The sequence below is a fragment of the Ranitomeya variabilis genome, chromosome 2 (assembly GCF_051348905.1).
Source record: "Ranitomeya variabilis isolate aRanVar5 chromosome 2, aRanVar5.hap1, whole genome shotgun sequence".
NCBI classification, from domain to species: Eukaryota; Metazoa; Chordata; class Amphibia; order Anura; family Dendrobatidae; genus Ranitomeya; species Ranitomeya variabilis.
In genome coordinates, this window is record NC_135233.1 from 39,886,922 (window position 1) to 39,906,597 (window position 19,676).

Sequence of the window (19,676 nt, forward strand, 5' to 3'; positions counted from 1 at the left end):
TATCTACTGCCACTTCTTCTTTTTAGTATGCCCAGCCCGACATGATGCATTTACCGTAGCAGCAAATAAATGAGTGCAAATCCCCAAACACTTCAACCAGATATTCTCTGAATAGTACAACATATTGTCAGCACTCTAAAAACCCAGTAAAATAGATTCTTCTTCCATATCAAAAAAATTGGAATAAAAACTATTTCACTGGATTTTTGGAGTGCTATTTTTTTTTTTTTTTTTACTTAATGAATTATAATTAATTATATTAAATTATGAAAAAAAATACATTCTTCTATATAAAAAAAAAAGTGGAATAAAATTTTCACTGAAAATATGATGGCACACAAAACATCCAGTAAAACTTCTTATTCCAATTTTAATTTTTTATGGAAGAATAAACAATTTTAGAATCTATTGCAATAAATTACACAAAAAAAGATGATGGCACTGCAAAAATCCAGTAAATAGGTTGTTTTCATTTTTTTTATATATGGAAGAATAAACAATTTTAGAATCTAATATAATTTTTTTTTCTTTTAAGTTTTGGAAAAAAAAAAGTTTACCATATATACTCAAGTATAAGCAGACCCCCCCTAATTTTGCCACAAAAAACTGGGAAAACTTATTGACTCGAGTATAAGCCTAGGGTGGAAAATGCAGCAGCTACCGGTGAATTTCAAAATTAAAAATAGATGCTCCATACTGTTCATTATAAATACATAAGCTGTGCCACATATAATGCTCTGCACTGTTCATTATGGCCCCATAGATGCTCCACATAAAGCTGTGCCATATATAATGCTCTGCACCGTTCAGTATAGCCCCATAGACGCTCCACATAAAGCTGCCCCATATATAATGCTCTGCACAGTTCATTATGGCCCCATAGATGCTCCATAGAAAGCTGTGCCATATACAATGCCCTGCACCTTTGATTATGGCCCCATAGATAGCTGTGCCATATATAATGCCCTGCACCTTTGATTATGGCCCCATAGATAGCTGTGCCATATACAATGCCCTGCACCTTTGATTATGGCCCCATAGATAGCTGTGCCATATACAATGCCCTGCACCTTTGATTATGGCCCCATAGATAGCTGTGCCATATACAATGCCCTGCACCTTTGATTATGGCCCCATAGATAGCTGTGCCATATATAATGCCCTGCACCTTTGATTATGGCCCCATAGATAGCTGTGCCATATACAATGCCCTGCACCTTTGATTATGGCCCCATAGATAGCTGTGCCATATACAATGCCCTGCACCTTTGATTATGGCCCCATAGATGCTCCACAAAGCTGTGCCATATATATAATGCTCTGCACCGTTGCCCCATAGATACTCCACATAAATCTGTGCAATATACAATGCTGCTGCTGCAATAAAAAAAAAAAACACATACTCACCTCTCTTGCTTGCAGCTCCTCAGCGTCCCGTCCCGGCGTCTCTCCGCACTGACTGATCAGGCAGAGGGCGGCGCGCGCACTATATGCGTCATCGCGCCCTCTGACCTGAACAGTCAGAACAAGAGGACGCGAAGACGGAGCGGCGCCCGGCGTGTGGAACGCGGACAGGTGACTATGAGATACTTACCTGCTCCCGGCGTCCCGCTCCTTATCCCGGACAGTTGGTCTCCGGGTGCCGCAGCCTCTTCCTCTGTCAGCGGTCACCGTTACCGCTGATTAGAGGAATGAATTTGCGGCTCCACCCCTATGGGAGTGGAGTCCATATTCATTTCTCTAATGAGCGGTACCATGTGACCGCTGAACAGGGGACGAGCTGCGGCACTGAAGACCGTGGGACAGGCAGGGGGAGCACCAGGAGCGCCGGGACTAGGTGAGTATGCGACACGCTCTCTCCCCCTCACCCGCCGACCCCACCGCCGACCATGACTCGAGTATAAGCCGAGGGGCACTTTCAGCCCAAAAATTTGGGCCTGAAAATCTCGGCTTATACTCGAGTACATACGGTACTTTTTTTTTTTTTTTTTTTCCCTGCTCGAGTCCTGTCTAGTCTTGAAACATATGATCACCTGATTGCCGTCTCCGTACGGTGCACTACTTCTGTATTACACTGGTATTCGAACAGGACCGACATCGGAGCCTTCATTACACCTCTGCCTTATGTGGCACCCCGTGATCTTATAGGGGGAGGCCCAACAAGCAGTGAATGACCCAGGAGATCCCCTTCTGTCGCTATAGATCCTGCCTTAGCCTTGCCCCATAACTTCTGGGTCACCGACTAAATCATTCATGATCTGGGTTCATGCCGAAAATTGCCGTTTTCTCTCTTATAAATGTTAATGACGCGGCTATCCTTGTGCAGAGCGGCCGTCTGCTGCACGATCATATTCCAGCCCCCAGATGGCGCCATCACACGGCCTGATGTGTTTGTAGTTTATTAGTTTTTGGCAAATTGTGTTATTATATAATAATAACAAATAATAATTAATAAATTATGTAATATCCGCTCAGTCTTCTTTCTTGCACTTTTTTATTTATATTTTTGGTCTCCTTTTCCAGGCACTCCCAGCCCAGCTGGAAAAAGCTGAAGGATTTTCCCAAGTTCTCAACCTCCAGCCCGTGCTGCAGAAATCCCGCCTAAGACAAGATATCTTTTCGAGTCGAGTCGTATTGCAAGATATGAAAAAAACATTACCGAAAGAGTTAGAGACCACCCCGCGTGAGAACGAGCGCGCGGCAAACATCGCACCGACGCGGAGCACGAAAAGACATCAGAGTTCTGCAACCCGGAGCGACTTCTATCCTCTGAGACCGAAGCGGAAAATCCAGCTGGAGGGATGAGGGCGATTTGTGCCATATTGCTGACAGTCCGCTATATATAACTTATTACATATGCTATACCGCTCTCCGTGGTGGATGTTTGCCGCAGTCAGCGCTGGTCACGTATCCACATCGGATGGTGAATGTCCATGCTGGACGGCTCGGCTCTGGTAGATGTAGATGAATTTCTGCCTTTTTTAACATGCGCAATAATTAACAAAAAGTGATTAATAATCTCAGGCTAATCAGTATGAGAACAGCACGCGTGTAACTCGTGGCACCCCGTGATCGCCGGATTGAAGTGAGTGCCGCGGTGTCGTCATTGTTTACCTGAAACAGCGCCATATATTGTGTTGTGGCGGCGTCTGGTATTGCAGCTCTTTGTCGCACTGTCCCATTCAAAAGCATAGGACTGGACCAGACGCGGACATTACTAACATGTACAAAGCACAACTGGTAAGCAACGAAGGGGCGTTCCAGGTCACAGAGGGTGGTCTGAGTCTGATCTCCACCAATGACGGCCTATCCATGAGACCCCTTAAGGGCATATTGCCCAGCATTGCTCACCAACCCTCACCGTCCAGGTGCTGTTTTATTTGAATGGGACAGTGCTACGGATCTGTCCATATTATTGGCAATACCCAATGTCATAGATTGATGGAGCACATTATATACATTTGGTGGTTACTCCAAAATAAATAATTTAAAAGAAAGCCTCATGACCATCCAATCTTTCCCATAACACCGCTTACACGCGTACGGTGTCTATCACTTTCCTTTATAAACCATATATCAATCTCCTCCTTATTATATAGTCCTTCTAGCGCTGTATTTTTGTACATATGCATTTTGTGCCATTCATTTTTTTTTTTTTCCCCCCCTTATCTTTTCTTGTGTATTAAAGATAGGACTTTAATTTGGTGTTTTTTTCTGTTCAGATGAAATAATAAAAGTACAAATTATAAAACTGACTTCCTGCAGCCACCACTAGAGGGAGCTCAGAGCACGTGTATTCAGCTATGACTTGGACTCAATGAGAGCTGTAAAAAATCTGTATGCAGTGGGCTCCACCTAGTGGCAGCTGCTGGAAACACTATTGCCCTGATTTATTATTGCTGTTTCTTCACTTTTCTGGAATAATTGTATTCCTTTTTAGGGGCTTTTTTATTTTTTCCTTATTGTCTGTACATTTTGTGCCATTTAAGTGTGTTTTTTTTTTCCTTTTTAAGTATTCCTAAACAACTTTGCTTAGCAGATGTTTCATACAGATTCATGAAATAAGACTTTTAACAAGTGTTGCGTATAGACATTTATATATATTTATAATTTTTTTTTTCTTTACTGTAGTGCCCTTAGGGGACTTAAACCTGTGATCGATATTTCTTTACATAATCCTGATGATGAGCTTCACAGGAGTACCAACATGGCAGTGGTACCATGTGATTGCATTGCTGGTGGTATCTGGGAGCCCACAATGGATGACCTGGTAGGATTGTACAGCTTAAATGCCACTGTCAGTGACTGACAGCAGCGTTGATGGGGTTAGGTGCAGCTGAGCATTGACCCCCTACATGAGTCTGCTGGCTGTGTAAGACAGCCGGCCTCTGCCTTGAGTGAAGTGGGCTCAGCTCCTATATCCGCTCCATACACCCGCACCAATAGTGCTTCATGGAGTCCTAAGGGGTTACATTAGTACAGTTTTAGCTTCTCTCTTCCATGAACAGCGCCACACCTGCCTGAGTTCTGTCTGGTATTACATCTCGGCTGCAGAGATGTGAATAGGACTCATCTGCAATACTACACACAACCTGTGGACAGAGGTGGCGCTGTTTTTGGGACGAAGCGACAATGTTATTATAATTCTGGACAATCCCTTTAAGAAAATGTCATTCTGATATCTAAAAAATGAAGAGTATCAGCTGAGTTACTGTGCGCTCAGGCACGCTGCACAGTGAGACAGTCTGACCACAGATCTGACCAAATTTATATTCTGTGTTATGAGGAGAAGTGGTGCAGAGAACCTCACGTCGCCTCGTGTTAAAAATACTTTATAGCAACTGCTCCCTCCCTCAGGTCACGATAATGACGGAGTATAGAAACTATTGTACATGTAGCCATGCTCACACAGACATGGGAATATTCCTGACATAACTGCAGCTGCTGAGAGAGTTCAGCTCTGAAGTGTGTAGAATTGGGACTGTAGCTCTGGAGTATAATACATTGCATGATAAATAATGTATAGACACAGTGACTGCACCAGCAGAATAGTGAGGGCAGCTCTGGAGTATAATATAGGATGTAACTCCGGATCAGTAATGTAATGTATAGACACAGTGACTGCACCAGCAGAATAGTGAGTGCAGCTCTGGAGGATAATACCGGATGTAACTCAGGATCAGTAATGTATGTGCACAGTGACTGCACCAGCAGAATAGGGAGTGCAGCTCTGGGGTATAATACAGGATGTAACTCAGGATCAGTAATGTATGTACACAGTGACTGCACCAGCAGAATAGTGAGTGCAGCTCTGGAGTATAATACAGGATGTAACTCAGGATCAGTAATGTGATGTATGTGCACAGTGACTGCACCAGCAGAATAGTGAGTGCAGCTCTGGGGTATAATACAGGGTGTAACTCAGGATCAGTAATGTAATGTATGTACACAGTGACTGCACCAGCAGAATAGGGACTGCAGCTCTGGGGTATAATACAGCATGTAACTCGGGATCAGTAATGTATGTACACAGTGACTGCACTAGCAGAATAGTGAGTGCAGCTCTGGAGGATAATACAGGATGTAACTCAGGATCACTACTGTAATGTATGTACACAGTGACTGTGCCAGCAGAATGGTGAGTGCAGCTCTGGGGTATAATACAGCATGTAACTCAGGATCAGTAATGTAATGTATGTATGTACACAGTGACTGCACCAGCAGAATAGTCATTGCAGCTCTGGAGTATAATACAGGATGTAACTCAGGATCAGTAATGTAATCTATGTACACAGTGACTGCACCAGCAGAATAGTGAGTGCAGCTCTCGGGTATAATACAGGATGTAACTTGGGATCAGTAATGTAATGTATGTACACAGTGACTGCACCAGCAGAATAGTGAGTGCAGCTCTCGGGTATAATACAGGATGTAACTCAGGATCAGTAATGTAATGTATGTACACAGTGACTGCACCAGCAGAATAGTGAGTGCAGCTCTGGGGTATAATTCAGGATGTAACTTGGGATCAGTAATGTAATGTATGTACACAGTGACTGCACCAGCAGAATAGTGAGTGCAGCTCTGGAGTATAATACAGGATGTAACTCAGGATCAGTAATGTAATCTATGTACACAGTGACTGCACCAGCAGAATAGTGAGTGCAGCTCTCGGGTATAATACAGGATGTAACTTGGGATCAGTAATGTAATGTATGTACACAGTGACTGCACCAGCAGAATAGTGAGCGCAGCTCAGCAGTATAATGCAGGATGTAAGTCAGATGTCGGAGTGCAAAGTCTGTGAGCTTAACTTCTGAAAGGAACAGCATAATGGAGAATGTGAGGAACTAATACCAGTAATAACTAGGTTTGTAGAAATAAGTTGACGACCCAGGATTGATAGGGATCTCCAGTGGGAAAACCATCATATAAGGATTTTCCAGTTGTGGCAAATAAATGATCGTTTTTGTAAAAATTAAATGCGGTAATTTTCCCAGAGGACGAAGTATTACTGCCAGGAACAGAAGGTACTTGATTGTGCATTATCGCGCACACTGAGCTCTGCTACATCCAGGAGCAGAGGACAGACACACTGCAGATTCGACCCCCCCCCCCCCACACACACACACACACACACACACTGCATTCGCTGATACAGTCACAAAGCCATATGGCAGAGATACTGTGCAACTTGATACTAATGTGTGAGCAGGGTGTGGTGTAGTGTAATGGGAGACCAAGGTGCAGCAGCCCATCCCACTGCCAGGAACTTTGTCTCAAGACTCCCAAAACATAAATAGTTGGAAAAGCAGTGCATATCATTACTCAGCCCACTTAGTGATGTCACGGCAAGAGGGCATATCTTTACCACTGCTGAATTGGGTGTTAGTCTTGGCCCAGGAAGCGGGCTAACAGCAGCTCAGCAAAGCTGTTCTATGCATCTGGATGTATTTATCCTCCTAAGCCACAGGCCAGCCAAGATGATACCATGACATAACGACCTGTAAGTGTTCTCTTTCCATTTTAATCCTTATTTTATTTGTAATTGCAATGTATGTACGAATTGTCTCCTTTATAATATCTTTTTAATACTTTGTAAACACTGCCTACCTTTTTTTGGAGTAAAATATATAATTTGCTAGCTTGTCTCTCTCAGCTCTATAACGAACTGTGCATCCTCTGAGGTGAATTACGCTACTGAATTGGGTTGGCTCCGGACCCGTTATTCCTTTGGTGAAAATCGGAGCTGGTGGCAGCATACTTTGTTCTATGCGTTTGGGAAGCTTTGTAGCGACGGCGGCGTTGTTAATTATTGTTCCTGCCTGAGTGGGAGTAGTTATATCGCCCTCGCTGCAGTGAGCCCAATAGCCAATACATAGCAGACAGCCTTTCTGGCGACTAATTACCCTAGGTGCAGTACCTAATCTGACCCGAGGGTAAGGGGGCGCCAGAGAGCTGCAGGTTCCAAACCGGAAGTGGGATGGGATATAGATAAATCCCCTTCAGAAGGAACCAGGGGGCAACCAAACAACCCCGGTTGGAGTCAAATTGGTGTGAGGAGTGGGGGCGATAAAGATATCCTCCCCGGGATCCCTGACATTGCTGGGATCCGTGACATAGTGTTGGCAGCACAGTGTGAATCGTGACATATTGGTGGCAGAGCGGTGGGATAATAGAGCATTAGTGATCTGGTTTGAGCAATCATTCCTCTCACTAAAAACTTGCACAGTTCTTGAGAGGACTCTGCGCAAATAAGGCTGCCGTCACACTATCAGTATTTGGTCAGTATTTCTCATCAGTATTTGTAAGCCAAAACCAGGAGTGGGTGATAAATGGAGAAGTGGTGCATATGTTTCTTTTATACTTTTCCTCTAATTGTTCCACTCCTGGTTTTGGCTTACAAATACTGCTAGTGTGAAGGCAGCCTAAGTTTGGAGAGCAAGCTCAGTGTTTACTAGTCCTGAGACAATTGTGTGTACTTGCGATTACCCTCTACCCTTCTCTTCGTTTTTCTATCTTTTATTGGCAACCATGTTTGTGCTGGGAGAAACCTTTTATAAGATGCAGACCAAGGACACTCTTATTCCCATGTGCATGTCGCAGCAGATTGACTTTGCTGGCAAAAACAAAGACCAACTAGTCGCGCATCTGGAGCAATGGGAAGCAGCTCCAGACTGCTCTCAGAGCCTTGTGGCCGCAGAAGCTGGCGCCAGCGAAAATGGGGCTGCCGCAGAGGTCCAACCACTGAATGCCGGCCCTACTTGCAACCATGGGAGCGTGTACCTCCGCCTGCAGCTGGCTCTGCAACAATGCTCCGCAGACGAGACAGAGAGACGTCTGCAGCTGGTCCTGCCATTCTAAGAGGCGGAGAGAACCGAGCGTCAAGCGGACCGGGAGCACCAGCTGGCGTTGGCCCAACTCCATGGGCCGAGGTTGTCCCTGTCCAGCGGCGAGCTCAACAGCGCTCAGACCCCTAAACCCCAGCCAGAGCACGTTCCTGTGATGGAAAAGGACGGGGACTTGGACACTTTTTTGGGGGCATTAGAGAGAGCCTGCAGACAGTACCGGCTGCCTGGGAATCAATGGGCCCGATACCTGACCCCAGGCCTAAAAGGCAAAGCTGTGGAGGCATTTGCTGCTCTCCCGCCAGACCAGGACAAAGATTGAGGCCATCAAGCAGGCCCTGATAACCAAGTACCAGCTGACACCTGAGGTTTACCGTAGAAAGTTCCGGAACCTCCAACGTGGCCCGCACGACAGTTACAGCGATGTGGCGCATGGACTCGGGACCCACTTTGACCAGTGGACCCAAGGACTGTCAGTGACCACCTTTGCACAGCTGCAGGACCTGATGATCAAAGACCAGTTCTTATATCTTTGCCCAGCTGAGGTGCGACAGTTCGAGATGGACAGAGAGCCCTAAGACGTGATGAAAGCAGCGCTGACTGCTGATGCCTATGAGGCCAACCGTAGATCGGAAGTGCGGAATCCAGTAACAGCCAGCTGGAGACGGGGTAAGCCTGCAACCAACACCAGTACCCCTGCCAGCCAACACAACAGAGGCCCTGTCCTCGTTGCCAACAGCACCAGACCTACCTCCAACCTTCGCCATTGTTTTTCCTGCAAACAGACTGGTCATATCAGCGCCTACTATCCGGAGAAGTAGAAGAACCCCCCCAGCCAAAGCCCCAGGGCCTAATGCAGCAGTTCTTTTGGTGGGTAGGGCGGTTGGGAGGGTGTGTGACAACGAGCAGCACGTCATCGTGGGAGGCCATGTCGCTACAGGCCTCAAGGACCCCAGGGCTGAACGAACCCTTATCTGACCCAAACTGGCGGCCCCTGAAGAGATCATTCTGGGGAAAACCCTGTCACCGGGATTGGGGGCATCCGCTGTCCCCTTCCAATGGTCCGGGTGTGTATAGATTGGGGTGCCAGGAGCGGGGTGAAGGAAGTGGGGCTGTCCGATAACTTGCCCACTGATGTTTTATTGGGGACTGATCTGGGGAGAATGGTTGCATACTCTGTCCCTGACTCTCCTCCCCGATCGAACGCGGATGATAGCAGTGGGAAATTGCATGTGTTACCTGACAATGCTTTACCGGTTAATAATGTACTTGATAACGATTTTTCTCAAAATGCCGAGGGTAATACTAATGCGAATGATGAAAATATGCATGTTTTACCTGATAACCATTTGTTTCCTAGGAATGATGTGTTCACAGGTGCAGGAGTGCTCAGCCATGTCACTCTGCGGGGTGGGATGGCTGAGGAACCTCTAACAGGAGCAAGCGATGGTGCTCAGGGAAATGGGGAGATGCATAGGAACCGTGAGGAAGGTGATGCCGTGCAACTGATCAGTGCCACAGAGGAAGGTAACTGCCCCTAGCCATGAGTTCCAGGCCGCTCTGCACTCAGATGCGAGCCTGGAGAATTTGAGACACCTCACCGAGATGCCCACCTCCATGACGGATAAGGAGAGGGTGTTCTGGGAACGAGGGAGGTTGTACCGGGAGACAGTACCCGGAAAATCGCAAAAGGAGTGGTTGAGGAAAAGACAGCTGGTCGTCCCGTACCAATTCAGGGGTGAGTTGCTGCGGATTGCCCATGAGATCCTGCTCACTGGACACTTGGGGATCAGCAAAACTAAGGCCCGGCTGTCTCAACACTTCTATTGGCCCAAGATCGGGACAGATGTGACAAACTACTGCTGCTCCTGTATCACCTGTCAAAGAGTGGGGAAGGCGGGGCCTGCTCTTATGGCTCCCCTGATCCCTTTGCCAGTGATAGAGGAGCCTTTCCAGAGGATCGCAGTGGACATTGTGGGCCCGCTGGCCGTTCCCAGCAGCTCTGGAAAGCAATACATCCTTACTGTGGTAGACTACGCTACCTGGTACCCAGAGGCAGTGGTTCTGTCCTCAACTAGGGCAGATAAGGTGGCGGATGCACTGTTGGCAATCTTTTCACGGGTAGGATTTCCCAGGGAGATGCTTACCGATCAAGTGACCCAATTCATGTCTCGCCTAATGGAGGCTCTCTGTAAGAAAATGCAGGTGAAGCACCTGGTATCGAGTGCGTATCACCCACAGAACAATGACTTGTGTGAGCGCTTCAATGGTACCCTCAAACAGACGCTACGCATGCTGGTTGAGACCGAAGAACGTGACTGGGAGTGGTGCTTCCCACACCTGCTATTCGCTTACAGAGAGGTTCCGCAGGCCTCGACAGGGTTTTCCCCCTTCGAGCTCTTGTACGGCAGGCGAGTCCGGAGACCCCTTGGATTGGTAAGGGAATCCTGGGAAGAGGAGCCAAACTCTTCTGAAGTGTCCATAGTGGAGTATGTCATGCGCTTCCGTGACAAAATGCAGACCTTGACGCAGTTGTGCATGACAACATGACGCAGGCTCAGGCTGACCAGAAGCACTGGTACGACTAGAACGCCTGGGAGCGGACCTACCACATGGGTCAAAAGATGTGGGTGCTGGTCCCCGTACCAAAGGATAATCTTCAGGCAGCCTGGGAAGGCCCGTACGTCATCCACCAACAGCTCAACCCGGTCACCTACGTGGTCACGCTTGACCACACTCGGGGTAGGCAAAAGGCCTTTTATGTCAACATGATGAAGGCTCATCACAAACGTGTACCTTACATCCTACCGGTCTGCAGCCTGCCCGAAGACGGGGAGGAAGACCCCCTCCTGGACATGCTGGCCCAAGCCAAGGCCGGTGGGTCCATTGGGAACTTAGAGGCAAGCGCCGTGCTAACCGAACACCAGAGGTCGCAGTTGCGGAGCACGCCAGAACCCTTCCGGGTTGTGTTCTCCAACCTACCTGGAAGGACGACGTTAGCGGTCCATGAGGTGGACACCGGGAATCATGCCCCACTACGGCAAACACCCTATCGGATCTCCAACGAGGTGCAGCAGGTTATGCACCAGGAGATCGATGAGATGTTACAGCTGGGGGTGATTCAGTGGTCAAAGAGCATATAGGTCTCATTGTAGTTCTCATGCCAAAGAAGGATCGGACCACTGAACGCCATCACAGCCTCTTATGCACACCCAATACAGGGCATCGAGGAGCTGCTTGAGATGTTAGCTGGCACAAAATATCTTACCATAATGGATCTGAGTCAAGGATACTGGCAGATTCCCCTGAGCCCTGAGGCGCAGGAGAAGTCTGCCCTTCGGACTGTACGAGTCCACGGTCATGCCCATCAGCATGAAGAATGCTCCTGCCACTTTCCAGCGGATGGTCAACCACCTGCTTCAGGGACTGGAGAAGTACGCAGTGGCATACCTGGATGACATTGCCATCTTCAGTTCCTCATGGGGTGAATATCTGCAGCATCTTGAGGTGCTCAGGCGAATTCACCGAGCCGCTCTGACCATCAAGCCGGGAAAGGGCCAGATAGGCATGAGCGAGGTCCACTACCTGGGGCACCGGGTAGGCGGGAACTCCATGAAGCCAGAGCCTGGCAATGCAGATGGGTTGTCCTGCCTGGGCGAACCTGCTGAGGTGTGCATGGAGGAGTACCGAGAGGTTCTGCCTCCATAGCGCAGTCCAAAAGGGGGAGGTGTCAGGAACAGGAGGTATTTGATTGTGTATTATTGCGCACAATGAGCTCTGCTACATCCAGGAGCAGAGGACAGACATGCTGCAGATTCGACCCCCCTTCCTCTCCCACTGCATTTACGGATACAGACACAAAGCCATATGGCAGAGACACTGCAACTTGATACTAATGTGTGAGCAGGGTGTGGCTTCAAACTGCAGATGACCAATCCTGTAAAGCCACTCACCCTCCCTCTCCCCTGCTATATAGTGTAATGGGAGACGAAGGTGCAGCAGCCCCTCCCACTCCCTGGAATGCCTTCATCTCAAGACTCCCAAAACTAAATAGTTGCAAAAGCAGTGCATATCATTACTCAGCCCACTTAGTGATGTCATGACAAGAGGGCATATCTTTACCCCTGCTGAATTGGGTGTTAGTCTTGACCCAGGAAGCGGGCTAAGAGCAGCTCAGCAAAGCTGTTCTATGCATCTGGATGTATTTATCCTTCTATGCCACAGGCCAGCCAAGATTATACCATGACATAACAACCTGTAAGTGTTCTCTTTCCATTTTAATCCTTATTTTAGTTGTAATTGCAATGTACGTACGAGTTGTCAACCTTTATAATATCTTTTTAATACTTTGTAAACACTGCCTACCTTTTTTTGGATTAAAATGTATAATTTGCTAGCTTGTCTCTCTGCTCTATAACGAACTGTGCGTCCTCTGAGGTGAATTACGCTGCTGATTTGGGTTGGCTCCGGACCCGTTATTCCTTTGGTGAAAATCGGAGCTGGTGGCAGCATACTTTGTTCAGTGCATTTGGGAAGCTTTGTGGCGTTAATTATTGTTTCCGCCTGAGTGGGAGTAGTTAAATCGCCCTCGTTGCTGTGAGCCCTGTAGCCAGTACATAGCAGAGAGCCTTTCTGGTAACTAATTACCCTAGGTGCAGTACCTAATCTGACTTGAGGGTAAGGGGGGCGCCAGAGAGCTTCAAGTTCCAAACTGGAACTGGGAAGTGGAATATAGATAAATCCCATTCAGAAGGAACCAGGGGGCAACCAAACAACCCCGGTTCGAGACAAATTGGTGTGAGGAGTGAGGACGATAAAGATATCCTCTCGGGACCCCTGACATTGCCGGGATCCATGACATAGTGTTGGCAGCACAGTGTGAATCGTGACAATTACAGTGTTCATTCTCAATAGGTTGAATGTGTAATGCAGGACAGACCCCATATTCAGCTACTGGTCCCTGTGATGGTGATATGAGGATCCTGTGCAGAGACCCCACTCTATCTGCTTACAAGTTACTAACAATAAACCTCAATGTACAAGTTTTTAACTGTAACCTATTATTTACAATTCATAGTATTTGTATATTATGCCTCAGCTGCTGCAAAACCTCTTTGGAAGAATGAGGGGATGAGTGAATAGATTAATCTGAAATATGCTCATCTTTTGTAGCAGCTATTTATTATTGTGATCTGCAGCAGTTGATGTGTATTATGAGGTTCTGCAGCAGCTGAAGTGCGTATTATGAGGTTCTGAAGCAGCTGAGTTGTATATTATGAAGTTCTGCAGCAGCTGTGGTGTATTGTGAGGTTCTGCAGCAGCTGAGGAGTGTATTGATATGTACTGCAGCTGCAGTACAAAGTCATGAACCTCTGACGCCACTCCCCTGGCCTTTTTTAGACACTGCAGTAGCCCGCTGCCTGAGTATTCAGGTCGTTCACCATCCATGCTGATATCTTGTTCCATTCCCCTGTATGTCACAAGACAAACCCAGCTCTACTTGCTGGGCTCTACTACAAATCCACCAACGTATCTCTCCTGACAAACTCCTCACTGCTGTAACAAATACTGGCTGTTATTCCAAGGTTTTTATCTGCATACTTATCTCTGCTGTTCCAAGGTGACAATCTGCATGCTCAGCTCTGCAGTTTCAAGGTGTTTGCATGCACACTTGGCTCTGCTGTCTGTTCCAATGTGTCTGCATACATATTCACCTCTGCTGTTGCAACGTGCCAGTCTGCATATTTAGCTCTGCTGTTTCAAGGTGCTTGTCCGTACACTTGGCTCTGCTGTTCTATAGTGTGATTTTGCATATTTGGCTCTACTTTTTCAAGGTGCTTATCTGCAGACTTGGCTCTACTGTTCTGTGGTGCCATTTTGCATCTATGGCTCTGCTGTTTAAAGTTGCTTTTCCGCACACTTGACTATGCTGTTCTATGGTGCCATTTTGCATATACTGCTCTGCTGTTTCAAGGTGCTTGTCTGCATACTTGGCTCTGCTGCTCTAATGTGTTTGTCTGCACACTGGGCTCTGTTGTGCCAAAGTGTTTGCTTGCACACTCAGCTGTGCTGTTCCAGGGAGTTGTCTACAGACTCGGCCCCACTGTTCCTAATTGATCCGTTTGCCATCCAGCATACCCAGCTCACCTGTTCCACACTGATCCACGTGTCGCCCTGCAGATCCAGCTCTGCTGATCCATGCGTCATCCATGTTGATCAACTCCACAGTAGCTCGCTGCACCAATGCCTCCGGTCCGTGCTGCTCATCCAAACCTAGGACTTAGCGAATCCACCTCTCCAATATGTATGCTAACATGACCCCATGAGGCTGCCCTTACAGACGGTCGCCTTTTTCCATGCCATAGCTAATGGGAACATATAGCATTTCTTTTGGAAGATACATTTTTATTATTATGTAATTATTGACTTTTCACCAAAATAATAAAGAGGAACAAGAAGGCATCTAGTAACCTGGTATCGGTGCGAGACGCGCGCTCAGTTTCACCACGTTCTGGGACTTTCTGTCTCATTCTGTGTTTTTTTTACAATCCACATAACACAAAGAAAGTGAGTAATTCTCAGGTTAGTGCTGAGGGCCGAGCACCGTTCTCTCAGTTCCCTGTCACTCACAACTGTGGTTTCCTCTACGTTTCAAAGGGTTTCCACGTGACTTACTTGAAATGATCTATAGTCTCCATTCCAAGAAGAAGAAGCGGCCACATTAATAAAGCACGGACCTCTCATGACAGACACACCATCTGCTTTAGCCGGCGTGCCGCCTGTAGCCCCAAGAGTTGGGGTGTTAGGGTGCCGTTACTGCTCCCATTGTGGTGCCAGCACTTACTATCTATTGGAACCTATAGCCGACATTTTTGCCATTTTTTTGCTACAGATTGAGGTTAATTCGGTCAATTCCATACCTGGCAGGGTTCAGGTTGGATTCTAGGAATGGCCTTTGTACCATCTGTCTCTGATTGAGGACCCTGGTTTCTTCTCGGTGTTGGTCTTCAGTTTTCTTGGAAGTTGCATGCGATCATCAAGTGTTTGTGAGTACCACCTCTGTCTCCTCCCATCCATGGTCTACTGGTCCTTAAGTGATCTCATGTGGTCTCGTTGACTTCTGAGCGTCTTCATCTAGACAGGATGTCACAGCTGTCACCTTCCACCAGCAGTTCTTACCCGAGGAGCGCGCACAACACGTCTGGATCGGAGGCGGACGCCCTATCTCAGGTATGCCGATAGGATATTGCAGGCAGGCTTTATCACAATACGTTCACAATGAGTTTTGTAATGTGAATTTTGATGCAGGTTCTGATTCCATCTCCTCCAGGAAAACAATCAACATCCCATTAATAAAAGGTTCCAATTGATTTCAATGTGAAACGTGTTTATAATGTATACGGAGCATTGTTTTTCCTGCCCGTCTTTCTTCTGCATGTGTGTTTTTTTTTTTTTATTATGGTTTATACGTTATATTTTTCTCTGCCAGTAAAATTCACATTAAAAACCTCATTGGCATATTACAGGAATATTAAATATTAATGCTATTTCTATAATATATTACATTGTATAATTATACTGCTGGTATATTATGTTACACATGGATAGACATATCATTGCTGTAAGGAGGACCATTTCTACTCCAAAACTGGTGCAATTTTGCATCTTTAGGAGCTCTTGGGCTGCATAGGGCCCATGTATTGTCCTTGAACAAGGGCTTTTTTCTGTCTGTGTCCGCCAGTGATGTCACAAGTTTATTATACCAGTGTATCCTGTCTGTACTGGCCTGTGATTGGTGTATTTTGTTATTGGAATTTTATATTACTATGATGTTTTTTGGTACAATATATTACTGGTATATTATTCTATTAATATATTGTTCTACTTGCATATTATTAATATTTTATTTTACTGGTATATTACATTACTAGTTTATTATACCAGTGTATCCTGTCTGTACTGGCATGTGATTGGTGTTTTTTTATTGCCATTTTATATTACTAGGATGTTTTATGATACATTGTATTACTGGCACATTATACTATTGATATATTGTGCTACTTGTCTTGCACATTATTAATATCTTATCTTTCTGGTATAATATGTTATTGTTATATTACTGATAGATTATAGTAGGAATATACTCTAGGTATATTATATTATATTACTTGTACATAATTCTTATGTGACTGGCATATTATTCTATTGGGTTATTATGTTACTCAAAGATATGACTGCTTAACCAATAAAATATTAGACTATTGGAATCTTACTGGTATATTATTGGTATGTTGTTGATATCTTATAGGTATATTATATTGTATATTATTGGTATATTACTGGTATGTTATTGGCATATTATATTGCTAGTATGTTATTGGTATGTTGTTGATACTTATAGGTATATTATATTGTATATTACTGGTATATTATTATTCTTGTACATTAATATTATAGTATATTTCTTGTCTATTATTGGTATATTATATTACTGAAGGATTATTGTAATATTACTGGTTGTTTGTTTATTGTACTATTGATATATTACATTACTGGTATGTTCTATTACTGGTAAATTTTTTGATATACTGTATGTATATTCTACATGTGATGTGGACCCGCTAATTTGGCTTAGACTAAGCCAAGGAGGAGAGTCTAAGGCATAGTGAGTCATTTACCCTGGACTCCTGCAAGTGGATGAACTTTGCCAGTGGCAATGCTCTGGTCGCTATCCCCAGAATTGTCTCATCACTCGATGCTGTAGGGATTCACTCTCAGGTAGGCATTAGGTAGCGTTCACACAGGCTATGTGGTTTGGTCTAAACGTGCTGTTTTATTGCTTTCATAAAACTCCAGGGGATTAAAAACCAAAAACAGCCTCTTTGGGCGCAAAGGTATCACAGTAAATAGTTAATTCAGCAGTTTATATTTCAGTGTGAGCTCACCCAAACAGATTACAGTCCTTTATCACGGAGCAAACTTAATACACAGAACAGGTACGGTCAAACAGTCTCTGTATCATGTTCAGCCTGAGCTCCAGCAGCTCCCCGCGCCAACCAGACATGCTCAACTCCATGCACAGTTCACACTGAACAGGCTGCAGCTTCCACACGTTACTCTGCAGCTCCAACACACAGACTGCTCTGCTTTCCTAGCTGACCCAAGCAGTCTCCATTCAAAGACTCTGGCTAGTCTTTCTCCCAGCTACAGCTCACATTTTCATTGGTCACTCACCAGCAGCACACTCGATTCTGCCCAACATCCAGAAGACTGACGCCTAGAGAAAACAGGCCCGGGTTCTTAGTCAAAACTAGGCATGTGCATCTAATCAAGACATGTAGTGCTAGGATTTAACCCTGTCCTACCTGGCTTTGCTACAGTGCATAGAATGGAAGTGGATACTGGAAAGAATCCTAGTCAGAGTAATAAAAGGTGGTCATGCAGAGATCAATAAAAAAATGGTAGTCAGGCTAAAGTCAGGTTAGGCAGCCAACAGGAAAACAAGGTCAAATATTAAACCTTGGACCATAACAAGAATATTGGGAATGATCAAATTTGCATGAAATAGGAACCAAATCCCCAGGCCCAGAGTGATCGGGGAGGTTTTCTTATAAGATCCAGGATAACTGGACATTGGTTGATGAGAGCAGCAGTTAGTGCTACTGGCCCTTTAAGAGGCCAAAAGACCACTCTCAGCTCAACAGCTCCATACAGGAGAACGCCGGCTATCTGAGGGGTAAGACTATGCAGCATGTGAATTCTAGTGGTTTATTGCTTCAGAAGGTTATGCTACATTATTTTCCATTACATCATGTGATGGTATGAAATGTATGTGCATCATGTGATATAGATATTGTTAGCTACCATTTCCAAAAATTGTACAAAACACAGTATAAAAAAAAATAGGAGGAGCGATTTGCAGTCCCTCATGTGACCACCAGGGGATGGGGAGCCATTCTGCTATTTGTGTTGTCTTTGGTTACACTAGGAAGGATTCATATATGCCAAACATTGCTCTACTCTTAAAGGGATTGTCCACTTTAGAAAACTTGTGTAGAAAATGCCCCAATGCTTACAATGATGATGTCTGTAGAGCACTGTGGAAATTAATGGCGCCATATAAGTGAGTAAAATAAAGAAACAAAGGGGAATTCACCTGTTCTGAGTCCTCATGTATTCTGCTCTAGAGGATCCAGTGTGTGCATACCGTATATACACTGCTCAAAAAAATAAAGTGAACACTAAAGTCCCACATCCTAGATATCACTGAATGAAATATTCCAGTTGTAAATCTTTATTCATTACATAGTGGAATGTGTTGAGAACAATAAAACCTAAAAATGATCAACATAAATCACAACTAATATCCCACGGAGGTCTGCAGTTGGAACGATGATGCTCAAAATCAAAGTGGAAAATGAAGTTACAGGCTGATCCAACTTCAGTGGAAATGCCTCAAGACAAGGAAATGATGCCCAGTAGTGTGTGTGGCCTCCACGTGCCTGTATAGCCTCCCTACAACTCCTGGGCATGCTCCTGATGAGGCGGCGGATGATCTCCTGAGGGATCTCCTCCCAGACCTGGACTAAAGCATCCCCCAACTCCTGGACAGTCTGTGGTGCAACGTGACGTTGGTAGATGGTGCGAGACACGATGTCCCAGATGTGCTCAATCGGATTCAGGTCTGGGGAACGGGCGGGCCAGTTCATAGCTTCAATGCCTTCATCTTGCAGGAACTGCTGACACACTCCAGCCACATGAGGTCTGGCATTGTCCTGCATTAGGAGGAACCCAGGGCCAACCGCACCAGCATATGGTCTCACAAGGGGTCTGAGGATCTCATCTCGGTACCTAATGGCAGTCAGGCTACCTCTGGCGAGCACATGGAGGGCTGTGCGGCCCTCTAAAGAAATGCCTCCCCACACCATTACTGACCAACTGCCAAACCGGTCATGCTGAAGGATGTTGCAGGCAGCAGATCGCTCTCCACAGCATCTCCAGACTCTGTCACGTCTGTCATGTGCTCAGTGTGAACCTGCTTTCATCTGTGAAGAGCACAGGGTGCCAGTGGCGAATTTGCCAATCCTGGTGTTCTGTGGCAAATGCCAGGCGTCCTGCACGGTGTTGGGCTGTGAGTACAACCCCATCTGTGGACGTCGGGCACTCAGACCATCCTCATGGAGTCGGTTCCTAACTGTTTGTGCAGACACATGTACATTTGTGGCCTGCTGGAGGTCATTTTGCAGAGCTCTGGCAGTGCTCCTCCTGTTCCTCCTTGTACAAAGGCTGAGGTAGCAGTCCTGCTGCTGGTTTGTTGCCCTCCTATGG

At 45.9% G+C, this 19,676-nt stretch overlaps 2 protein-coding genes across 4 annotated transcripts in view; both read left to right on the forward strand.

Annotated features, from left to right (window-relative positions):
• NSL1 (NSL1 component of MIS12 kinetochore complex) overlaps nucleotides 1-4,078 on the forward strand; it is a 29,769-nt gene extending 25,691 nt beyond the window's left edge. The window contains exon 7 of one of the 2 annotated variants that reach the window (XM_077282295.1): nucleotides 2,524-2,945. In XM_077282295.1, coding sequence (XP_077138410.1) covers nucleotides 2,524-2,805 — 282 coding nt within the window. In that variant the 3' untranslated portion in view covers nucleotides 2,806-2,945. Of the gene's footprint in view, nucleotides 1-2,523 lie in introns of both variants that reach the window. The other variant, XM_077282294.1, reaches the window with a different exon arrangement.
• A 10,852-nt stretch (nucleotides 4,079-14,930) lies between these two features.
• BATF3 (basic leucine zipper ATF-like transcription factor 3) overlaps nucleotides 14,931-19,676 on the forward strand; it is a 44,223-nt gene continuing 39,477 nt past the window's right edge. Inside the window, exon 1 of one of the 2 annotated variants that reach the window (XM_077292222.1) lies at nucleotides 14,931-15,578. In XM_077292222.1, coding sequence (XP_077148337.1) covers nucleotides 15,492-15,578 — 87 coding nt within the window. In that variant the 5' untranslated portion in view covers nucleotides 14,931-15,491. Of the gene's footprint in view, nucleotides 15,579-17,033; nucleotides 17,127-19,676 lie in introns of those variants that run through there. The other variant, XM_077292223.1, reaches the window with a different exon arrangement.